The sequence below is a fragment of the Phanerochaete carnosa genome (genome assembly GCF_000300595.1).
Source record: "Phanerochaete carnosa HHB-10118-sp unplaced genomic scaffold PHACAscaffold_6, whole genome shotgun sequence".
Lineage (NCBI taxonomy): Eukaryota > Fungi > Basidiomycota > Agaricomycetes > Polyporales > Phanerochaetaceae > Phanerochaete > Phanerochaete carnosa.
This window is the reverse complement of record NW_006767633.1, coordinates 127,345-142,706: the sequence shown is the minus strand read 5'-3', so window position 1 is coordinate 142,706 and position 15,362 is coordinate 127,345. Positions and strand designations below refer to the sequence as shown.

Sequence of the window (15,362 nt, the reverse complement as noted above, 5' to 3'; positions counted from 1 at the left end):
GAACAACAACAACATGACTAAGGGTACGAGAACCTGCAAGTGAGGAGTGATCGAAGGTCTGCCGGACGAGCAACAAGGGACATTGTGGCCGTCCACCCTCAGACGATCCAGCGCGTTCCCAGCTCCAGTCCATTCACATCCAGGATCAATGGCAGGAAGACCGTACTCACGAACGTGAGCAATGACGGTTATGTCCTCGATAGAGAAACAACGCCTCGTCCACATACCGCCAGCCGGTCGAATTGCCAAATTCCGCGATTGTATTCCGCGCTGCAACGAGACGAGAAATGGAGGCATCTGGAAAAGGAGGGGCGAAGGTGCATGGTCCTCTTCTAGGGTTACTCGGTGGAGCACACTCGCCCGCACCATCGAGGTGTATAGTCCAAGCCGTCGTGACGCGCGTATGGAGGCGTTGTAGGCTCGAGACATACATGCATCTGAGGTCGCTGGGTCCACACAGTTTCAGCCGCCAGTAGCGGTAGTGCCCGCACGATGTGCAAGAATGTCCATGCGTAACGCTTAGTCGTGGCTCAATTTTCCAGAACCCTAGAGGGCATCGTTCACTGCCGGTCAATGATTCGAGAGCTACCATGTCCGCCACGCACTGCCGGAAGATTTGCGCACATAGGGGATTGCGACTACACGCCTGCACGCCTAAGCTCGGCAGCCTCTTCTGTAATTCGTACACCGACTATGCGAGGTAGGCAAAAGACCGTGATAGCGACCTTTAATCGTAGGGCTTGAGCTTGAGCGAAGAGGATGGTCTCCCGCGTCGCACTGGCCAAGGAGTCGAAGAGGATATACGTACTTGCTTCGAAGTTGGCGTTCCTAATAGGCCAGATTATCGTTAGCTGGCAGCTCGGACGGTGTGCAACGTTCAAAATGGACGGGTGAGCCTTCGTCGTCGACCTCGAGCCTGTCAGGCACGGTAGTGATGACGCGTCCCACAAAGGACATTAGCGGGACTGTCAGGCGTATTGTTGGTACATGCTGTGAGCAATAAGAATTAGCGGTGCGTGCGGCCATGCCATTGCGAGAGAGAAGAAGGGGCGTAAGTCCGTGAGGCTCGTGTTGGACGGAGAGCGAGCTTGCGGGATTGAACCGCGGGGTCTTGCCTCTCGTGGTGATGAATACGACATGACCCCGAAGACCCCTTAGCGCCGCTACTTTGAAGTCTGACCACACTCAACTGCCGAGAACGTACCGAAATGCCCAAAGGATGCTTAGATATCTCGAGTGTTCTACGCCGATCTCTGCGCCGATCTCACCTCGTGTTCTTTCTCAGTCTCGGAGCGAAACGAGTCTTCAGGCACATCGCCTCATAGATGCAGATCAAACAGGATTGAAGTTCCAAGACTTGCAATTAAAAATACATCTAGAGGTACATGCGATTGGGAACAACAACAAAGCGTTCAGGAAAGTGACGAATAACAATAGTCTCGTAATGTACTATGCACCAGCAGTCTGTGGCACGTCTACGAGACGTACACCATCTCGCACCGCCGGCCTACGCATGTCCGCCGCCGCCGGGCGCGTAATGCTTCTCGCCGGCGCTCTCATGCTCGTACAGCGGCGGGAGAGGCTCGACGTTCATGCGGAAGATATAGCGCTTGATGTTGCGCGGGAGCGCCTTGAGCTGGTAGGCTGCGTGCACGCGCGTCGGCACGCTGAACACCTGGTCGAGCTCCTCGAGCGAGAGCGCCTTCGTCTCGGGCACGAACAGCAGGATGAGCACGAAGCCTACCACGTTCCACGCCGCGTACCACCCGAACGCGCCCTGTGGCTGGAACGCGCCCAGCAGGGGCGGGAAGGTGATCGCGACCACGAAGTTGCTGGAGATGGGATTGGTTAGCGTTGTGGAGAGGCAAGCATACAGGCTGGGGGACTTACAAGAACCAGAGGACAGAGGTCGCGAACGACATACCGATATCACGGACCGCGAGTGGATACGCCTCAGCCGAATAGGTGAAGGGCACAGGACCCTCACCGGGCGAGTAGGCCATCCCGAAGAGGTAGATGCCAAGCGCAACGACCGCAAGACGCCCTTTCCCCTCGGGAATCCAGAACGAGAAGCCGGTCATGAGGAGGAAGATGGCCATGAGCGGGAAGGTCGTGAGCAGAAGGTTGCGGCGGCCGAACGTGTCGATGGTGTATACGGCGGGGAACGCGAAGAGCCAGTTGATGAGGCCGAAGCCGAACGAGGCAAGCAGCGACTGGACGTTGTTGAAGCCCGACTGGGAGAAGATGTTGGACGAGTAGTACGCGATCACGTTCACACCGCAGAACTGCTGCATGAACATGACGATCGTCGATGCGAGCGCCGCGCGGCGATTGCGAGGCACGGTGAAGAGCTGAATGAAGCCCGGCTTGCCGCCCTCGATCTCCTTCTCAGCCTCTAGCAGGACATGAATGTAGTACAGGTCGCGCGCGGCCTGGAGCGGCGTGTTGCGCAGGCGGCTGAGGGACTCGTATGCCTTATCGTAGCGGCCCTTGGACATCAGCCAACGCGGCGACTCGGGGCACAGGAAGACTTGGGTCATGACAATCAACGCAGGAACACCGGCCTGGCACAGATCGTCAGACAATGTGCTGTCACATCGACAACAGGCTGCACTTACACTCGCAAGCATCAGACGCCAGTTGAGACCCTTGATGTTGTGAGTATCGGGTACGTGATAGAACGCCAAGTCCATGACGTTACCAAACATGATACCGAAGGCGGTCCACATTTGCCTGTGGAGCATTAGGTTCGCTGAATTGCACTTATCAGTGGCAAAAGTACGCACCACATCATCACAAGGGCGCCACGAATGACCGCAGGCGAACACTCAGCCGCATAGACGGGGACTGTCGTCGACTTGGGGCCTATACCGAAACCGAGTACGAAACGGGCAACGAATAGATGCTGCCACGAGTTGGTGACGCCCTGCCAGATGCAAGCCGCGAAAGAGAGGAAGGCAGTGACGAATATCGTGCCGCGACGACCGAGCCACTTGTTTAGTGGAGCGGTAAGCCAGCAGGAGATGACACCGCAAGCGAGGTATGGCGCCGAGTTGACGAGGCCAAGGAGCCACTGGTTGCGACTCGCGTTGCCATCCGTCGCGTTGGGATCAATGTGGAACTGGGGCGCGAAGAAGAGGTTGGCGCCGTTGATCACGGACTCATCCATCTGTCATCTGAATCAGTACATGGTGAATGGAAAGAGGATCCCGGGGCGCTTACTCCTTGGACAGCTGCGGCGAGCGAACAGAGGATAACAAGATAGTAGAGCGTCATAGGCTGGTGCCAACGATGCGTGCTTTCGCGGCGCAAGATCTGCTTGTCCTCTTCGGTGAGCTGGGGCAAGCTCTCGAACGCCATCGGGTCCTGAGCGACAAGTGCGCCTTTCTGGAACTCAGCGGTCAAATGGCCAAGGTTGTGGTTGAGCGCGAACTTGGCGGCGTCGGCCATGAGCTGGTCATGGGGGATACCGTCGAGCGGGTTGGCGAGCTTCGCGTTCAGATTTTGGCCGACGGTGTCAATATGCCGTACGGAGGCCGAGTCCTTGGAGGCATCGTCCTGAACCTCCTTGGCGGGGCGTTTCTCGTTCTCGTAAGACATGGTGGCGAATTACAGCGAGTGTACAAGGGAATAGATGGGGGTCGTACGGAAGTCGTAGAGTCGTGCAAGGTACGCTACCGCCCTGACGTGAATAAGTGAAACTCCAGTCGACGCCTTCCCGTGGAAACAGAGGTGGGGCGAAGAAGGATGAAGAGGAGAAGTCACGAGCTTGGAGCTTCGCACGGCGGACCTCTTTATACCTCGAAGCGAGCACGAACGGCGGCTCGCATCAGAACCTCAGATCTTCGCTACTTTCTCCACATCGTGAATAACATACCATTTCCGCGAAAGGAAGCTAGGACGCCGCAATTTTCAGGGGAGTTGATCGAACGGTATGCCCCGCATGGTTCCCCCGCGGGATCTGAGCGCTGGTGCAACGCCTTCGCGAAAAGTCTAACCACCGGCTGAGATACAGCTTCCCCAGCAGGTGCAGGACATACCACGAGAAAGCTGTGCCCATAATATTCCCTGACATGCCTTACTGGCCTCTACATCTCTCTGGCCTCTACGGCTCTCTTGGGTCGGTTCGGAGGAAACACAAACAGCGAGCCCGAGATGCCTTGGCGTTAACGTGATCCCGCCGGGCGAGTAGAGCCGCCCGTATAAGCGACGAGAAATGAAGCCCCACAGCATCAAGATCCAAGCGGGGAGAAGCGAGCAGGTTGAGAGCATTTGCATATGCACAGTGGGGTCATGTGTTTCATGTGCCTGGAGTAGTGCAATCGCCGGTGTGGATCAGCTGAAGGAACAAGTAGTCGGGACTCTTGCAAGCGAAATCGGAACACGTACATACGCTTTGTCGCCTCGCGATGATGTCCACTACGTCTCAGCTTCCCTGTTCCACCTCCGCGAGTACGGTGCACAGCCAACGCCGGCAGGGCGCTCAAGAAGTTGGCTCAGACGCTCCACATGAGTTTTCGTGGCCCTGAGAGAAGCATAGGTTGAGTGCGTCAGGAGCTCGGAGAGTTAGCGGCTGAAGATTGTGTACCCCGGTTGATGAGACAATCCGCCTAATGGTAGTCCTGCTGACGCTAGGTCTGGCGGGAGGAGGAAAAGAGAACGGTTCCGCTGATCGTCCCAGCGACATCACAGAAAAGCGTCGCAACTGACCATCACGAAGTACAGGTCATGCGAGCAGTGAGTATGACGCACGTCCCTGGTCCACTACCGCAAGGCACACTAAGCAGAAACTCGAGGATAAACATGAGTAAACGCGGAATGCACAATCGCTGAAAATTGTGCACGATGATCGTTGGGACGAACATTTTCGGCTGTGCCGAATCGAGCACTACGGCCGTGGTGGCGTGAATTTGATCCAGACCGATTACTCCGGGCAGTGCGTCACCGACGCTTTAGGCAGCGACACCGGCGCCCGCTGTCCCCACCGGTGAGTTCACCTTCTCTGTTCCTCATCTTCTGGGCCTTACAGCTTCTTCACATGCGGTACTGTCCAGGGGCTCTGTTTCTTGATTTGGAGCCTGTCACCCGCATTCGAAATGATGCGACCTTCAGGCCGCGGTCCGCTAAAGGCGGACCTGACCTGTTGGCACTCAGAAATCCTCGAGCCCGATCGATCGGTTGGAGCGCAAAGCGCACGCTATTACAGGGTTGCGATTCCAGGAAGAACTAAGATGCTGCGTTGGGCGCGACCGACATCGGACATGCATCCTTGCTGCGGTGCGCTCACAATGGTGCCCCACCTGCCAAGCGACCCGCCCATGCCCGACTCCGATGGCCGGCTTAACAACTGTTTGGAAATAGGATGGCAAGACAGATGATGCGGATGACTGACGACGTTCGGATACCCTGAGGACGACTACTCGGTCAGTTACATAACACTTCGTGTATGTGCAAAATCTAATTTGCGCGCCGCAGGCATATTAGCCCCTGCTCGTTGACAGGTCTCTTATCGTGCGAGACACTCCTCCTCGCGGTTTCAACAAGTACGGTGTCTATCATTGCAGCGCCAGAGATAAATCGACCATCCCCATAATTTCAGCTCTGTATTTCATACTCACAACTTCTGCTCCCCCCTCGATATCTCCTCCTGGATCGAGAGCTCCTTCAGAACGCTGTCAGCTCGTCTTACTTTGCGCTCAATTTCGCCCACCGACGGTGCTTGTTTTCGGGCTCGGACGCAAAGACCACCGACGCGAGCGCCTCCATGACATCATCGCGCGCCGCTTGACGTCATCAGGCGACTGCTACTTTGCAACCGACGAACGCATACATGAACGTCGCCGTCGTCTAAGTCGCGCGCGAGAAATCGGAAGCTATCGACTTCAGCAATCTAATTGCTTAGATTTCTTCGGCGGACGCTTGAGGCGCTCGAGGCTGTACCAAACCGCATGCCAGACGCGAGCAGCACCTCGCCCTCGCTATCTATCTGGTGTCCTCTTTGAGTGACGAGCAATGCAGGAGACAGCACACTCACATATCCGCTCTTGGCCTCCTGCAACTGCAGGCTGACCTAATTGCAGCAGCGTCGATCGAGATATTGCATCCGCGCTGACGCGCACCACTCCCGCAGTACGTCTCCTAAACATGTAATTTACTGCGAAGAACGCCACGAAGGCAACGGATGCTGATCGGGCTCTCGCAGTGCTGCCGCGGACATATTCAGGCCTCGGCGCGGATGCGTGTACAGGTGCGCGTCTGCCGCGTCTCTGCCACGCAGGCGACGGTGCCTGTTGCCCTCGCAGTACAATTGGCCATCTCATGCCAATAGGATCGTCATCATCCGAGCACTTCAATCATGTCCTCGTTGCCCCTATCGCCCAAACACAACAGTCGAGCCAGCATCCCGGACCTCCACTCGGATGAAACCACGCGATCGCATGCGCGGCGTCCCGCGGACACACATTGTACGGCCTCGTGGCCCTCCTCTTCGTAATTCCGCCCCGCTCGCCCTGTGACTGGCTTACGTCTCTTCCGTCGTGCCCTGCCGCCCTTGTAACGGAGCTCTCCAGAGGCCTTTCTTCGGCATTTCCCCGCAACTCGTCTAGAGCTCATCTGGAATCTGGTCTTTTCTTCTCTCTTCAGCATTTTTTTACGGCTTTTCCTTCGCGTTTCCGTGCAGGTGCGTCGGCTCTCTTCCGGTTTCGCGTCTCAAGACACTGTCCCGCCGGCACTTCGGCAGCGACCTGCTTGAGTCTGGATGGACGCGCTTCCCTTTCCCTAAGGCTCTCGGGGCCCGTCGAAAGCTCGGAAGGCCATGGGCTCGCGCTCCGGGTGCGCGCGTATTTTTCTCCCGAAATTTAATTTGCGTAGATACATCGTGTACCGCACTCCTGTATGATGTATTCCAACAAAGTTGGCCCTTGCTTGAAAACACAAGGCTCGTTGCGGAACATCTTCGCCCTCCCGAGGCCCGACCTGCCAGACGGATCTCCTGGGCTGCGGTGTACGACTCAGATGTTATCCCTCACGGCCTCACGGCCCAAGCAAAAAGGCGACAGAAGCAACAGCCGGATCAATGCAAGTGCGTGATGCTGCAGCTGAATGGCTCGCAATGGTCAACCCGGGCCCGTCGATGTGGATGCCTGCTCCCGTCCTCGAGCGTTCCCCACTCGCCCCGCGAACTTCGCGAGCGAGTTTTGCGGGGCGATGCGGGGCAGTGTGGGGTACAAGTGACGCGGCCCAAAGACGAAACGCCGGGACAATGATGACGTAACCCGCGCTCACAAAGCGCGCACGAACCGCCGTGGGACTGCCCCTGTCAGAACGAGCGGTCGGCACAGGGCGCACGCCGGAGCGGCCGACGTCGCTGTCCAGCGAATCCCGCCGCGATCCTCACACCTTGTTCACACACTTCGCACGCCAGCAAGTTCAAAGAGCAAGGTATGTTTGTTTGAGACAAAAGCAGTCCGTTTCCCTGATGTACAACTACAGCAGCAGCGCAGGCATATGGAGAGGGTGCGAGCACGATGATACCAGCAATGAGAACAACAGACGAGCAAACAGCAGACGGAAGGGTGATCATGGCAAAGCCGTGCCGCGTCCAGTAAGGGCTGTGGCACATGTCTTCAGCAGCGGATGTGAGTGGGTGGTGAGTGACGATGCCGTGAGAATGTATGGGGACACGTAATGTAGAATAGAAAAGACAAGATGGCAATGCGGGACGAAGGCAGTGTAGAGGCGGGGGCGTCAAGTCGATGGCCTGGCGGACGTTGTCGAAGGCGGTGTCGGATCGTTGATGTCGGTCGCCGTGGAGATGTCGGTGTCGGAGGAAATGCGGGGATGATACGTGTCGGGGCCTTCATGTCTTGCCTGGTCCATCAGCGGCCTAGATTTTGTGGGTGTATGCGCCGAGCTGTCGCACGATGTCGCCAGAGTAGAAAAGGGGAGTAGAATACAGACGAATAAACATAGTGCGCTGTCCGATTTTTGTCGACATTGTCGGCGGCAAGAGGTGGGAAAAAAAGAAGTTAGATCAAAGGGGACGGGGCATAATACCAATACCGAGCTGTCGAGACCGATCTTCCACCTTTGTATCATAGGTGAGCAAAGCCGGAGAAATCTAGTCGAAGTCGACCATCTCGATGGCGCCGCACTGTTCGCAATGTGCCCACATTGTTCTCTGGCCGTTGGGTCCCGACGCACATGCCATACGGAGTTTCGGAATCTGGGAGCAGGTTTGGCTGCGATGGCAAGCGGCGTGAGCATGGGTAGGGCCAAACACATACAGACAACATGAAGAGCCTTCCTCCAATCACGGCTCGTGCGAGGGAAGTGTCACCTACCCATGATGAGTGAACGCCGTACCCCTGGGCTGGATGAGTCCAACAGACTGCTTCGGGCTGTTGGTCATAGGTGAGTCGAAGTAAGCTGAAGAGTTGGCGGTGGCGTCGTGCTCGACGGATGGGTAGAGAACGAAGTCTGGATAACACGCTTTGAGCATGAAAGAGTCAACCCACAGCTAAGCGGGACATCTGAGAGGGAGGGCACTCACGTGAACTGCTCGGCGAGTTCTGGAGCGAGGAAATTTCGGACGAGGTCGAGAAGGTGCTGGCGTTCGAGTTAAGGCGCGAATGGAAGTGGCGCTCGGGTGCAAAGGTGAGCGGCGTGAGCAGGTCAGCGTCTGAGGACGCGTCGGACATGGCGACATCGTTACTGAGCTCGGACGTCGGAAACGCGAATAGATTGGGGCGCTTCGCGTTCTGCGCAGACGGGGACAAGCCGACGGTTAGCTCCGCGCGGCCTGAAATGCTTCCGGTATGGCGTTGGAGTACCCACCGAATACATGACCTCGTCGTCGAAGTCAATCGAGAGCTTCCTCTTCATGGACATTGTGGTGAAGTGTGAAGGAAGGGAGAAGTAGTATAAGGGGACAGAGGGGTTGAGCAGGCTCTGGTGGAACGACGTGAGGGTCGAGGAGAGAGATGAGAGAGGGGTGAGAAGGGCCAGAGGGAGACCTTTTATGACGGGCCTATTTTGATATATTGATTTTCTCAGAAATCCGGTTGCACTTGCTTACCTAAGCCTGTGAACCTCGCCCGGCGCCCTTCGGCAGGGCTATCCCTGAGCGATGATTGGCTAGGAGCGGGCTGACCCTGGAATTTGAGGGTACGCCGGAGTTTGAAGGAGGGATTGTGTGATGAGGAGAAAGACAAATGGTCACGGCTGTCACGGCGCATCTGTCCGCGGATTCCGCCGTCGGTCACAGTACGTTCGAGGTAACGTTGACGCCGATTCGTCGTCAATGTGTCTTCGTTCCTATAGAATCCGTCTCTTGGGGCCTCGGCCTGTGGCCTTAGGGCGCTGACGGCCTGACGATTCGCCGTCACCGGGATGTCTGGCAGCTTCGAAGCTTCGTGGCCGACCAAGTCCAAACAAACCGGAGTCGCCCGAGGGCGCCGCCCTCCGAAGGCCGTCAACGCCACTGTGCAGCGGCTTATCCGCATCGAGCACAGCGGGCGGCCGCCATCATGTACCAATGTCCTGTCAAGGCTATGCCCGATCTGGTGCTAACCCACAGTCTCTCCGGTGCGTTGCCCTGCCAAGGTCCCGCTGTGTAGGGATGCCAAAGTTCTGCTGTATAGGGCTGCCTCGACCGCCTCGAGCTCGCCCGAACCACAGCTCGCTGAAAACCTTCTGACGTCAGTACGTCCGTCGCCGCATAGAAGGCACTTGATGCAATAGACTGAAGTGCTGGGAGCTTGCCAGTGCAAGCAAGCCGGTCGTGTGTGCACTGTTGCGTTTGAATTCTACAGATCGAGACGAAACATGCCGACGCGGCTATGTACGTGCAAGGCGCATGCGAAGATATCGAGATGTTCGGGCGAGGCGTAAGGGCGTTTTCAATATACCGAATCATGTCACTTTCCACACTTGGCGTGGCGCGAAACCTCGTGGAGAGCGTTGCTTCCCTGCACCGCCATTGCAGCCGGACAGCGATATGATAAATACTTTCCATTATATGGCATACACACCGCCCGAATCCACAAGCAGTCGTCGAACATGCCAGCACCCATAGGACGCCGTGAAATGATGCGTCCGGTCGAGGTAAGACCACTGTTGCTGGCGCATCTCCCGCCGGAGCTCGTTGACTGCATCATAGACGAGCTACGGTATAACTCCCGCGCGCCCATGTGTTTCTCCCTCGTCTGCAAGATATGACTCCTCGGTGTTCGAAACATCTTCCAGTTGTTCCGTGCCAGGTACTCCCCGTTCGATGCCAGACTTGGAGTAGACCTCCTTCGCTTCATATCGTCTTCGACCTGGGTCTCCTCCCACATACGGCAATTCGAGATGTCCCTCGTCCCAGAGCGAATCGGAACCCTGGCAGCTCTCCTCGAGTATCTGCCATGCCTCGAGTCTCCCGCGCACGTAGGCCTAACCCCCAGCTGCTCTAACGTCCCCACTCGACACTACACCAAGGAGCTCCCTGCATGCACTGGCCGCTCTTTGCGACGCCTGTCCATGCCCTGGCTGACCGTGGACGTCATCTCGCGCATGCAAGGTCTCTTCTCCGTCGTCTGCACGCTCCATGTCTCCCACGGTATGTGCGCTGTGCATCACTTGCACGCACACGCCGTGCCTTTGCACGTCCCCTGACAGAGCCCTCGCGCGCCTGGTGCAGTCTACTGCACTGGAGAGCCTCGTGGCCGAACCCGGCGGGACATACTGCTCTCATTTTGCGCTTAACGAACTGAACAAACTCTTCGAGACCGCCGGGCCGCACTTCAGGCACTTTGAGCACACCCACACCATCCAGCAATGACTCGTGTCCCAGTCCGGTACGTCTTCAAACTGTCGTAGCGCTCAGCGCCAGTTGGTACTCACGTGTTCTCTTGACTAGCCTGCGCCCAGCTCAAGTCGGTCGTTGTCACAACAGAAAAGACGGACTTCTTCAAGGAAGCTGAGTCAGCGGCTCGATACTGTTGTGACGCTCTGGTTCCTCCTCTCGCAGGTACAGCGCGTAAAGTTCATCACGAGCTGGCGCGGCGTGCGCGGCTGCTGCTGCGCCTTCGGCGACGTCGTGCGGGGGCTGATTTGGAACGAGGTCGCAGGAGCGCTAGACCACCTTGGGCTCCTCTACCGGCTGGAGCTGGCTACGCTCGACGCCGAGGACCGGCCGCTCCCTTTCTCAGAGCACCAAATCGTGCGAGAATATATCCTTGGGAAGCTACACGAGCGGCTGAGGAGAGCCGTCGTGTTCGTGTAGGATTTCGTCCCGGCTTCGCGCGTAATCTCCGGAAGTTAAGCAGCACACAGCCGTCGCGGCAGATGCTTGTATGTATGGTTGCACCCCCGTACTTGATATACTCATTCAAGGAGTCAATTCGTCTGTTTGTGCTACCATTCTTTGGGAATTACGGTCTAGATTGAGAAGGCGCGATCATCATTGCGGTCCGCGGCAGGGATCTTTGGGGTCATAACACGCTTACCGCCCGAGGGGACGAGACCCCGTGTTGCGCTGTCGGCAGTGTGTCAGACGACAGTAAGATTTGATAGAAATCCTATGACACAGGAGAGTCGGAAGTTATCATAGATGACTTCGTGGATGCAAGCGTGGGTAGTTATAAGATGAGCGCAGTCCGTAGATCCCAAAGATGTTGATACACTAGTGTAGCAAACCAGATGGCTTAGTGCCAGGCCGAAGAGCTAGGGTAACGTCCTTTCGAACGGACATCAGATAACGAGAAAGGCGAGGTGGTCGTGATCGTAGTTTGAGACGCAGAGCCCCTCTGTCCTCTCGAGGCGCCAGAGGCGGCGGATCGGGATCGAATCGGCGCATCAAAGTTTGAGGAAGGCGCATTAACGGCCGATTCTTACGCTCTTGGGCTCTGGCCGCCGTCGCTAACGAACTTCTACCCACCTTGGTCGTCATCACGCCCTCGCCATCGGCAGCCTAGTGCTTCCTTGCGTCGCTCTCGTCTGTATGCGGACAGTAGTCGCCATGTTCCTCGGCAAGGAGCGGGATGCAAAGCGCATGGCATGGCCAGCTCGCATTCTACGACTGACCACGTCTGAACCACAGACAACACTGCCCCAACACAAGTAACTTTGCAGGCCTCAAGCCCAGTTTCGCTCCCTGAGAAGAACTTGGATGTGCGTGTATATCGTCCCGCACAACCATGAGTGGCCAAAGGGCGTTGAGATGCGTGCCTGCGCTCCCGGACGTGCCGCAGAATTGTTCCGCAGGTCGCTTAACAGCCACACGAGCAGACCTCAAAGCAAGTTGTATGCGCCCGGTAACGCTAGATAAGCTGCCGAGCTCCCTAGGTGCTGTTGCTGCGATGAACGGTGAGTAGTACCTCGATACTCCGCTCTCGTTGACGGCAAGTCGTGCGCTGAGTGGAGCTTGTCGGGGAGGAACTGTGAGAGTGTACGAAGGAGATGCATTTGGTACGAGCATGATCAAATTTGGTGCGTGCTAGTCTGCACTTTTCTTGCTTTTGAGTTCTCATGCATCCTAATAGGCGGGTGTTCGAACATCACGCGCGACGATGTCAAGCGCAACATTCTCCTCACAACGTCCCTGCTTGGCGATGTTCCTGTCTCTAGCTGCTCATCGCGCTCGCCCAGCAAGCCCGTCGTTCGTAGTACATATCCGTCCACGACGCAGCTCTCCCTGCCCTGCATACAGCTCGGCGGCTCAGATCTCGCCAAAGCCCTGCAGACCGAGTGCACGGTTCATGATAACCAGTGCGAACATATCTTTCCCAACTCAAGCTCGAAGTTGCCGACGCCGGGAGAGCGCCTGCAGCGGTCACGGCGTACGTTTTACAGGGCATGCATACCGGCCCCTTTCACACCACATACAACCTATCAAACACGCCTTCCTTCAAGCTCGCTCGCGATCCCCCCAGACCTGCCGCTGTCGATCTGTCAAACACCCTGTTTGGTTTGCTTGGGAGTGCGCGCTCGCGTCTCAGCCCCCACTGTTGCAGGGTTCAAACGTCGAGCTGACACCGGCGGACATTGGAGGTATGTCGCCGTCTCGGCCCGCGGTGCCTGTCGAGGAACAGTGAATAAACGATGCTGCTTGATTGTCGTCGCCTGCGCGCGCCCGAGTCATCTGCAGTCTGGCAGTTGGTAGATCGAAGGCGGTGCGTCAGCGACTGCGACCGAATTGGGCATCTTTGTCGTAGTACTCTGGCCGCTTGACGGGCAATGATAGTACTAGTGCCGTTCTCTACGACGGACAGGTCATGCTCAATATATTTATTGTACGCTCTATTAAGTCGTGAGGAAACCTGAAATTCATAACTCCTGAGAACTTGAAGTGGCTCAAACGACGTGAGCGAAGGTCTAGAACAGCTCGGAGGAAATTTTGAGCAATCTCGTACGAGAGTTTGGGCAACATCTACAGGCCTTCCGTTACGTTGAATACTCAGCGGGAACGTGTCTCCCTTGTAGTTAGGTAGTGCTGATTGGTTTGCGTACTATGCTGCGCTCTGAGAACTGTGCTTTCAGCCCATTCACCTATACTGCATACATACACCGATATGCTCGACAGCGGTCAGTATCCCGTCCAGTGGGAGCGCCAAACCCTCGTCGCTGCCAGCAGGCATCTGCTGTATCAGGCTCACATACCGTGAACGCTAGGACGACGACGCGAATTTGACGGAAAAGGTACGATAGGTCGACCGGGCTGCGGGAGTGGGCCAGAAAACTGACGCGTCCGCGTGCCTCGGTTCTGTAGAGATCGTGTGCAGCCTGTGCCGGACTGTATACTCTGCGAAAAATGTTTTTCGCACAAGCTATGGTACTCAAGAGGATCCTAGAGCGATTACATGGGATCCGTCACTGCTTTTGATTGAGAGCAGCTCTCCGGGCTCATCATGACTTGACACCATACGTTGTAATTGTACAGATATCCTGATGTAATATTTGGCGTGCCCACTATAGCGTGCGCTTCGCTACGAAACCTTCGTACATTCAATCGATGTTTTAGGTGTCTCGTTCCACGGTCAGTGTATAGCAGCCTTGCAAGTGAGCGGGGAGCACTCGCTCCAGCCACCCCCGCCAGACGTCCACCTCGCTATGGCTCTCGAATGAGTGCACGAGAATTGTGAACCGTACACTTCGCAGCGTGTCCATCAGCTGCGAGACGTGCGCGATATTGCGTGGAGAAGGCCGAAAGAGAACTTCGAATGCCATGGGTGAAAGGTTCAGACGCAGGTGGCTCAGTGTCTCGGGTGCATGCGCGAGTGCCTTGTCAAACTGTACCGACGCAGAGAGGATAAGATTTCGCGGGATATTCAACTCGAGAATCTCGAGGCGGGAAAGTGAGCGCAGCGCAGTGAGAGCGCAGCCATCTATGATAGAGCCTGTTAGTGTAGAAGATCAGACTGACAAGTTACACAAGTACGAGCTTACCGCGCCCGAGGTATCCAGTGTTCAATGACAGATGCGTAATTCCTTGGCAGGTTGTTTCCAGAAAGACATTAAACGACACAAAGAAGCTGTCGCTCTGCCAGTACCAACTTTTCTCCCCGAGCAGCGTGATTTTCTGTAGCGTCGTGGGCTCGAAGAGGACTTGCAGGACCGCCAGGGTGGCGCTATTGACCTCTCGGAATGTCACCTCTTCTACACCATATAGGCGGCTGCCCGACCGCTGAGCCCCAGTCAAAAGGCGATCTAGCGGAATGTAGCAGAATGTAGCTGTATATACCCCATTTGATATGTATTTGGGACCAATCTAGCGAAACCTACCGCCCATGTAGCTTTGTGGCGCCTAGAGCCCTCTTGCTTCTCCAGCAACCTGCGACCTGAGCTGCCTCAGACTGAGACACGTCGCCTTGGCCTCTGCGCTGCCCTCAAGAGGTTCCTTTCCTGTTTTGCTTGCCCTCATTTGTCTTCGCTGCGGGCGCTTTGACACGGTTCGCTTCAGACTGCCTTGACTGCGAGCTAGCTGTGTCAATGCCTCCGTAGCTGTATTCTACCACAAACCGGCACTTCTCTACACTCCCAGAAAACTAAGTAGCTGAGTGTGACCTGGACAAGTAGAAACATACCACTGAGACAACTCATCAGGCGTTGGACGCTCGTCATCCGGCACGTTCTCGTACTTCAGCGTCGACGCGCGACTCACGAAGATTGTGAGCATATTTAGGCCAGCCTGCCGTGACACATCGTCGTCAGTTTGTCGCATTTAATCACTGGTTCAATGTAGACTTACAGGCGTCTGTGCCATAGTCACAACGTCGTTCCTCTCCAAAAAACAAACCGAGGAGACCAGTGATGATTCGCAAGCTGCACTTTCCAGCAACATGCAGCACGTAATGCGTCTGCAAGAAATAGAAGTTGTCCCA

At 56.2% G+C, this 15,362-nt stretch overlaps 5 protein-coding genes across 5 annotated transcripts; 2 read left to right on the top strand and 3 right to left on the bottom strand.

The window, feature by feature from the left end:
* Positions 1–1,350: 1,350 nt before the first annotated feature.
* Positions 1,351–3,944, bottom strand: PHACADRAFT_145396 (uncharacterized protein). The gene is made up of 5 exons (XM_007396532.1): positions 3,223–3,944; positions 2,787–3,169; positions 2,619–2,733; positions 1,891–2,564; positions 1,351–1,832 (listed from the first exon to the last, which is right to left on the bottom strand). The coding sequence occupies exons 1-5, from the start codon at positions 3,598–3,600 to the stop codon at positions 1,508–1,510; spliced, it is 1,875 nt and encodes a 624-aa protein (XP_007396594.1). The 5' UTR covers positions 3,601–3,944; the 3' UTR covers positions 1,351–1,507.
* Positions 3,945–7,523: 3,579 nt separating this feature from the next.
* Positions 7,524–8,964, bottom strand: PHACADRAFT_257360 (uncharacterized protein). The gene is made up of 4 exons (XM_007396531.1): positions 8,836–8,964; positions 8,552–8,759; positions 8,343–8,490; positions 7,524–8,240 (listed from the first exon to the last, which is right to left on the bottom strand). The coding sequence occupies exons 1-4, from the start codon at positions 8,887–8,889 to the stop codon at positions 8,120–8,122; spliced, it is 531 nt and encodes a 176-aa protein (XP_007396593.1). The 5' UTR covers positions 8,890–8,964; the 3' UTR covers positions 7,524–8,119.
* A 763-nt stretch (positions 8,965–9,727) lies between these two features.
* PHACADRAFT_257357 (uncharacterized protein) lies at positions 9,728–10,838 on the top strand. Its single transcript, XM_007396530.1, has one exon. It carries the CDS (start codon positions 10,351–10,353, stop codon positions 10,654–10,656), a length of 306 nt encoding a protein of 101 aa, XP_007396592.1. The 5' UTR covers positions 9,728–10,350; the 3' UTR covers positions 10,657–10,838.
* Positions 10,839–12,458: 1,620 nt separating this feature from the next.
* On the top strand, positions 12,459–13,076 carry PHACADRAFT_196320 (uncharacterized protein; the record flags this gene model as incomplete). The annotated part of the gene is made up of 3 exons (XM_007396529.1): positions 12,459–12,471; positions 12,525–12,949; positions 12,996–13,076. The coding sequence occupies 3 exons, from the start codon at positions 12,459–12,461 to the stop codon at positions 13,074–13,076; spliced, it is 519 nt and encodes a 172-aa protein (XP_007396591.1).
* A 922-nt stretch (positions 13,077–13,998) lies between these two features.
* Positions 13,999–15,244, bottom strand: PHACADRAFT_196319 (uncharacterized protein; the record flags this gene model as incomplete). Its single annotated transcript, XM_007396528.1, has 4 exons — positions 13,999–14,378; positions 14,428–14,654; positions 15,066–15,169; positions 15,230–15,244. The coding sequence occupies 4 exons, from the start codon at positions 15,242–15,244 to the stop codon at positions 13,999–14,001; spliced, it is 726 nt and encodes a 241-aa protein (XP_007396590.1).
* Positions 15,245–15,362: the final 118 nt, after the last annotated feature.

Bases quoted from the DNA above. Each gene is read 5' to 3' on its own strand.
- PHACADRAFT_145396 (XM_007396532.1), bottom strand. From the start codon at position 3,600: ATGTCTTACGAGAACGAGAAACGCCCCGCCAAGGAGGTTCAGGACGAT. The intron at 3,170-3,222 runs GTAAGCGCCCCG...TTCAGATGACAG, and splicing joins TCGCCGCAGCTGTCCAAGGA to ATGGATGAGTCCGTGATCAA. The intron at 2,734-2,786 runs GTGCGTACTTTT...AATGCTCCACAG, and splicing joins GGCGCCCTTGTGATGATGTG to GCAAATGTGGACCGCCTTCG.
- PHACADRAFT_257360 (XM_007396531.1), bottom strand. From the start codon at position 8,889: ATGTCCATGAAGAGGAAGCTCTCGATTGACTTCGACGACGAGGTCATG. The intron at 8,760-8,835 runs GTGGGTACTCCA...CCGTCTGCGCAG, and splicing joins ACGACGAGGTCATGTATTCG to AACGCGAAGCGCCCCAATCT. The intron at 8,491-8,551 runs GTGAGTGCCCTC...TCATGCTCAAAG, and splicing joins GAACTCGCCGAGCAGTTCAC to CGTGTTATCCAGACTTCGTT.
- PHACADRAFT_257357 (XM_007396530.1), top strand. From the start codon at position 10,351: ATGTCCCTCGTCCCAGAGCGAATCGGAACCCTGGCAGCTCTCCTCGAG.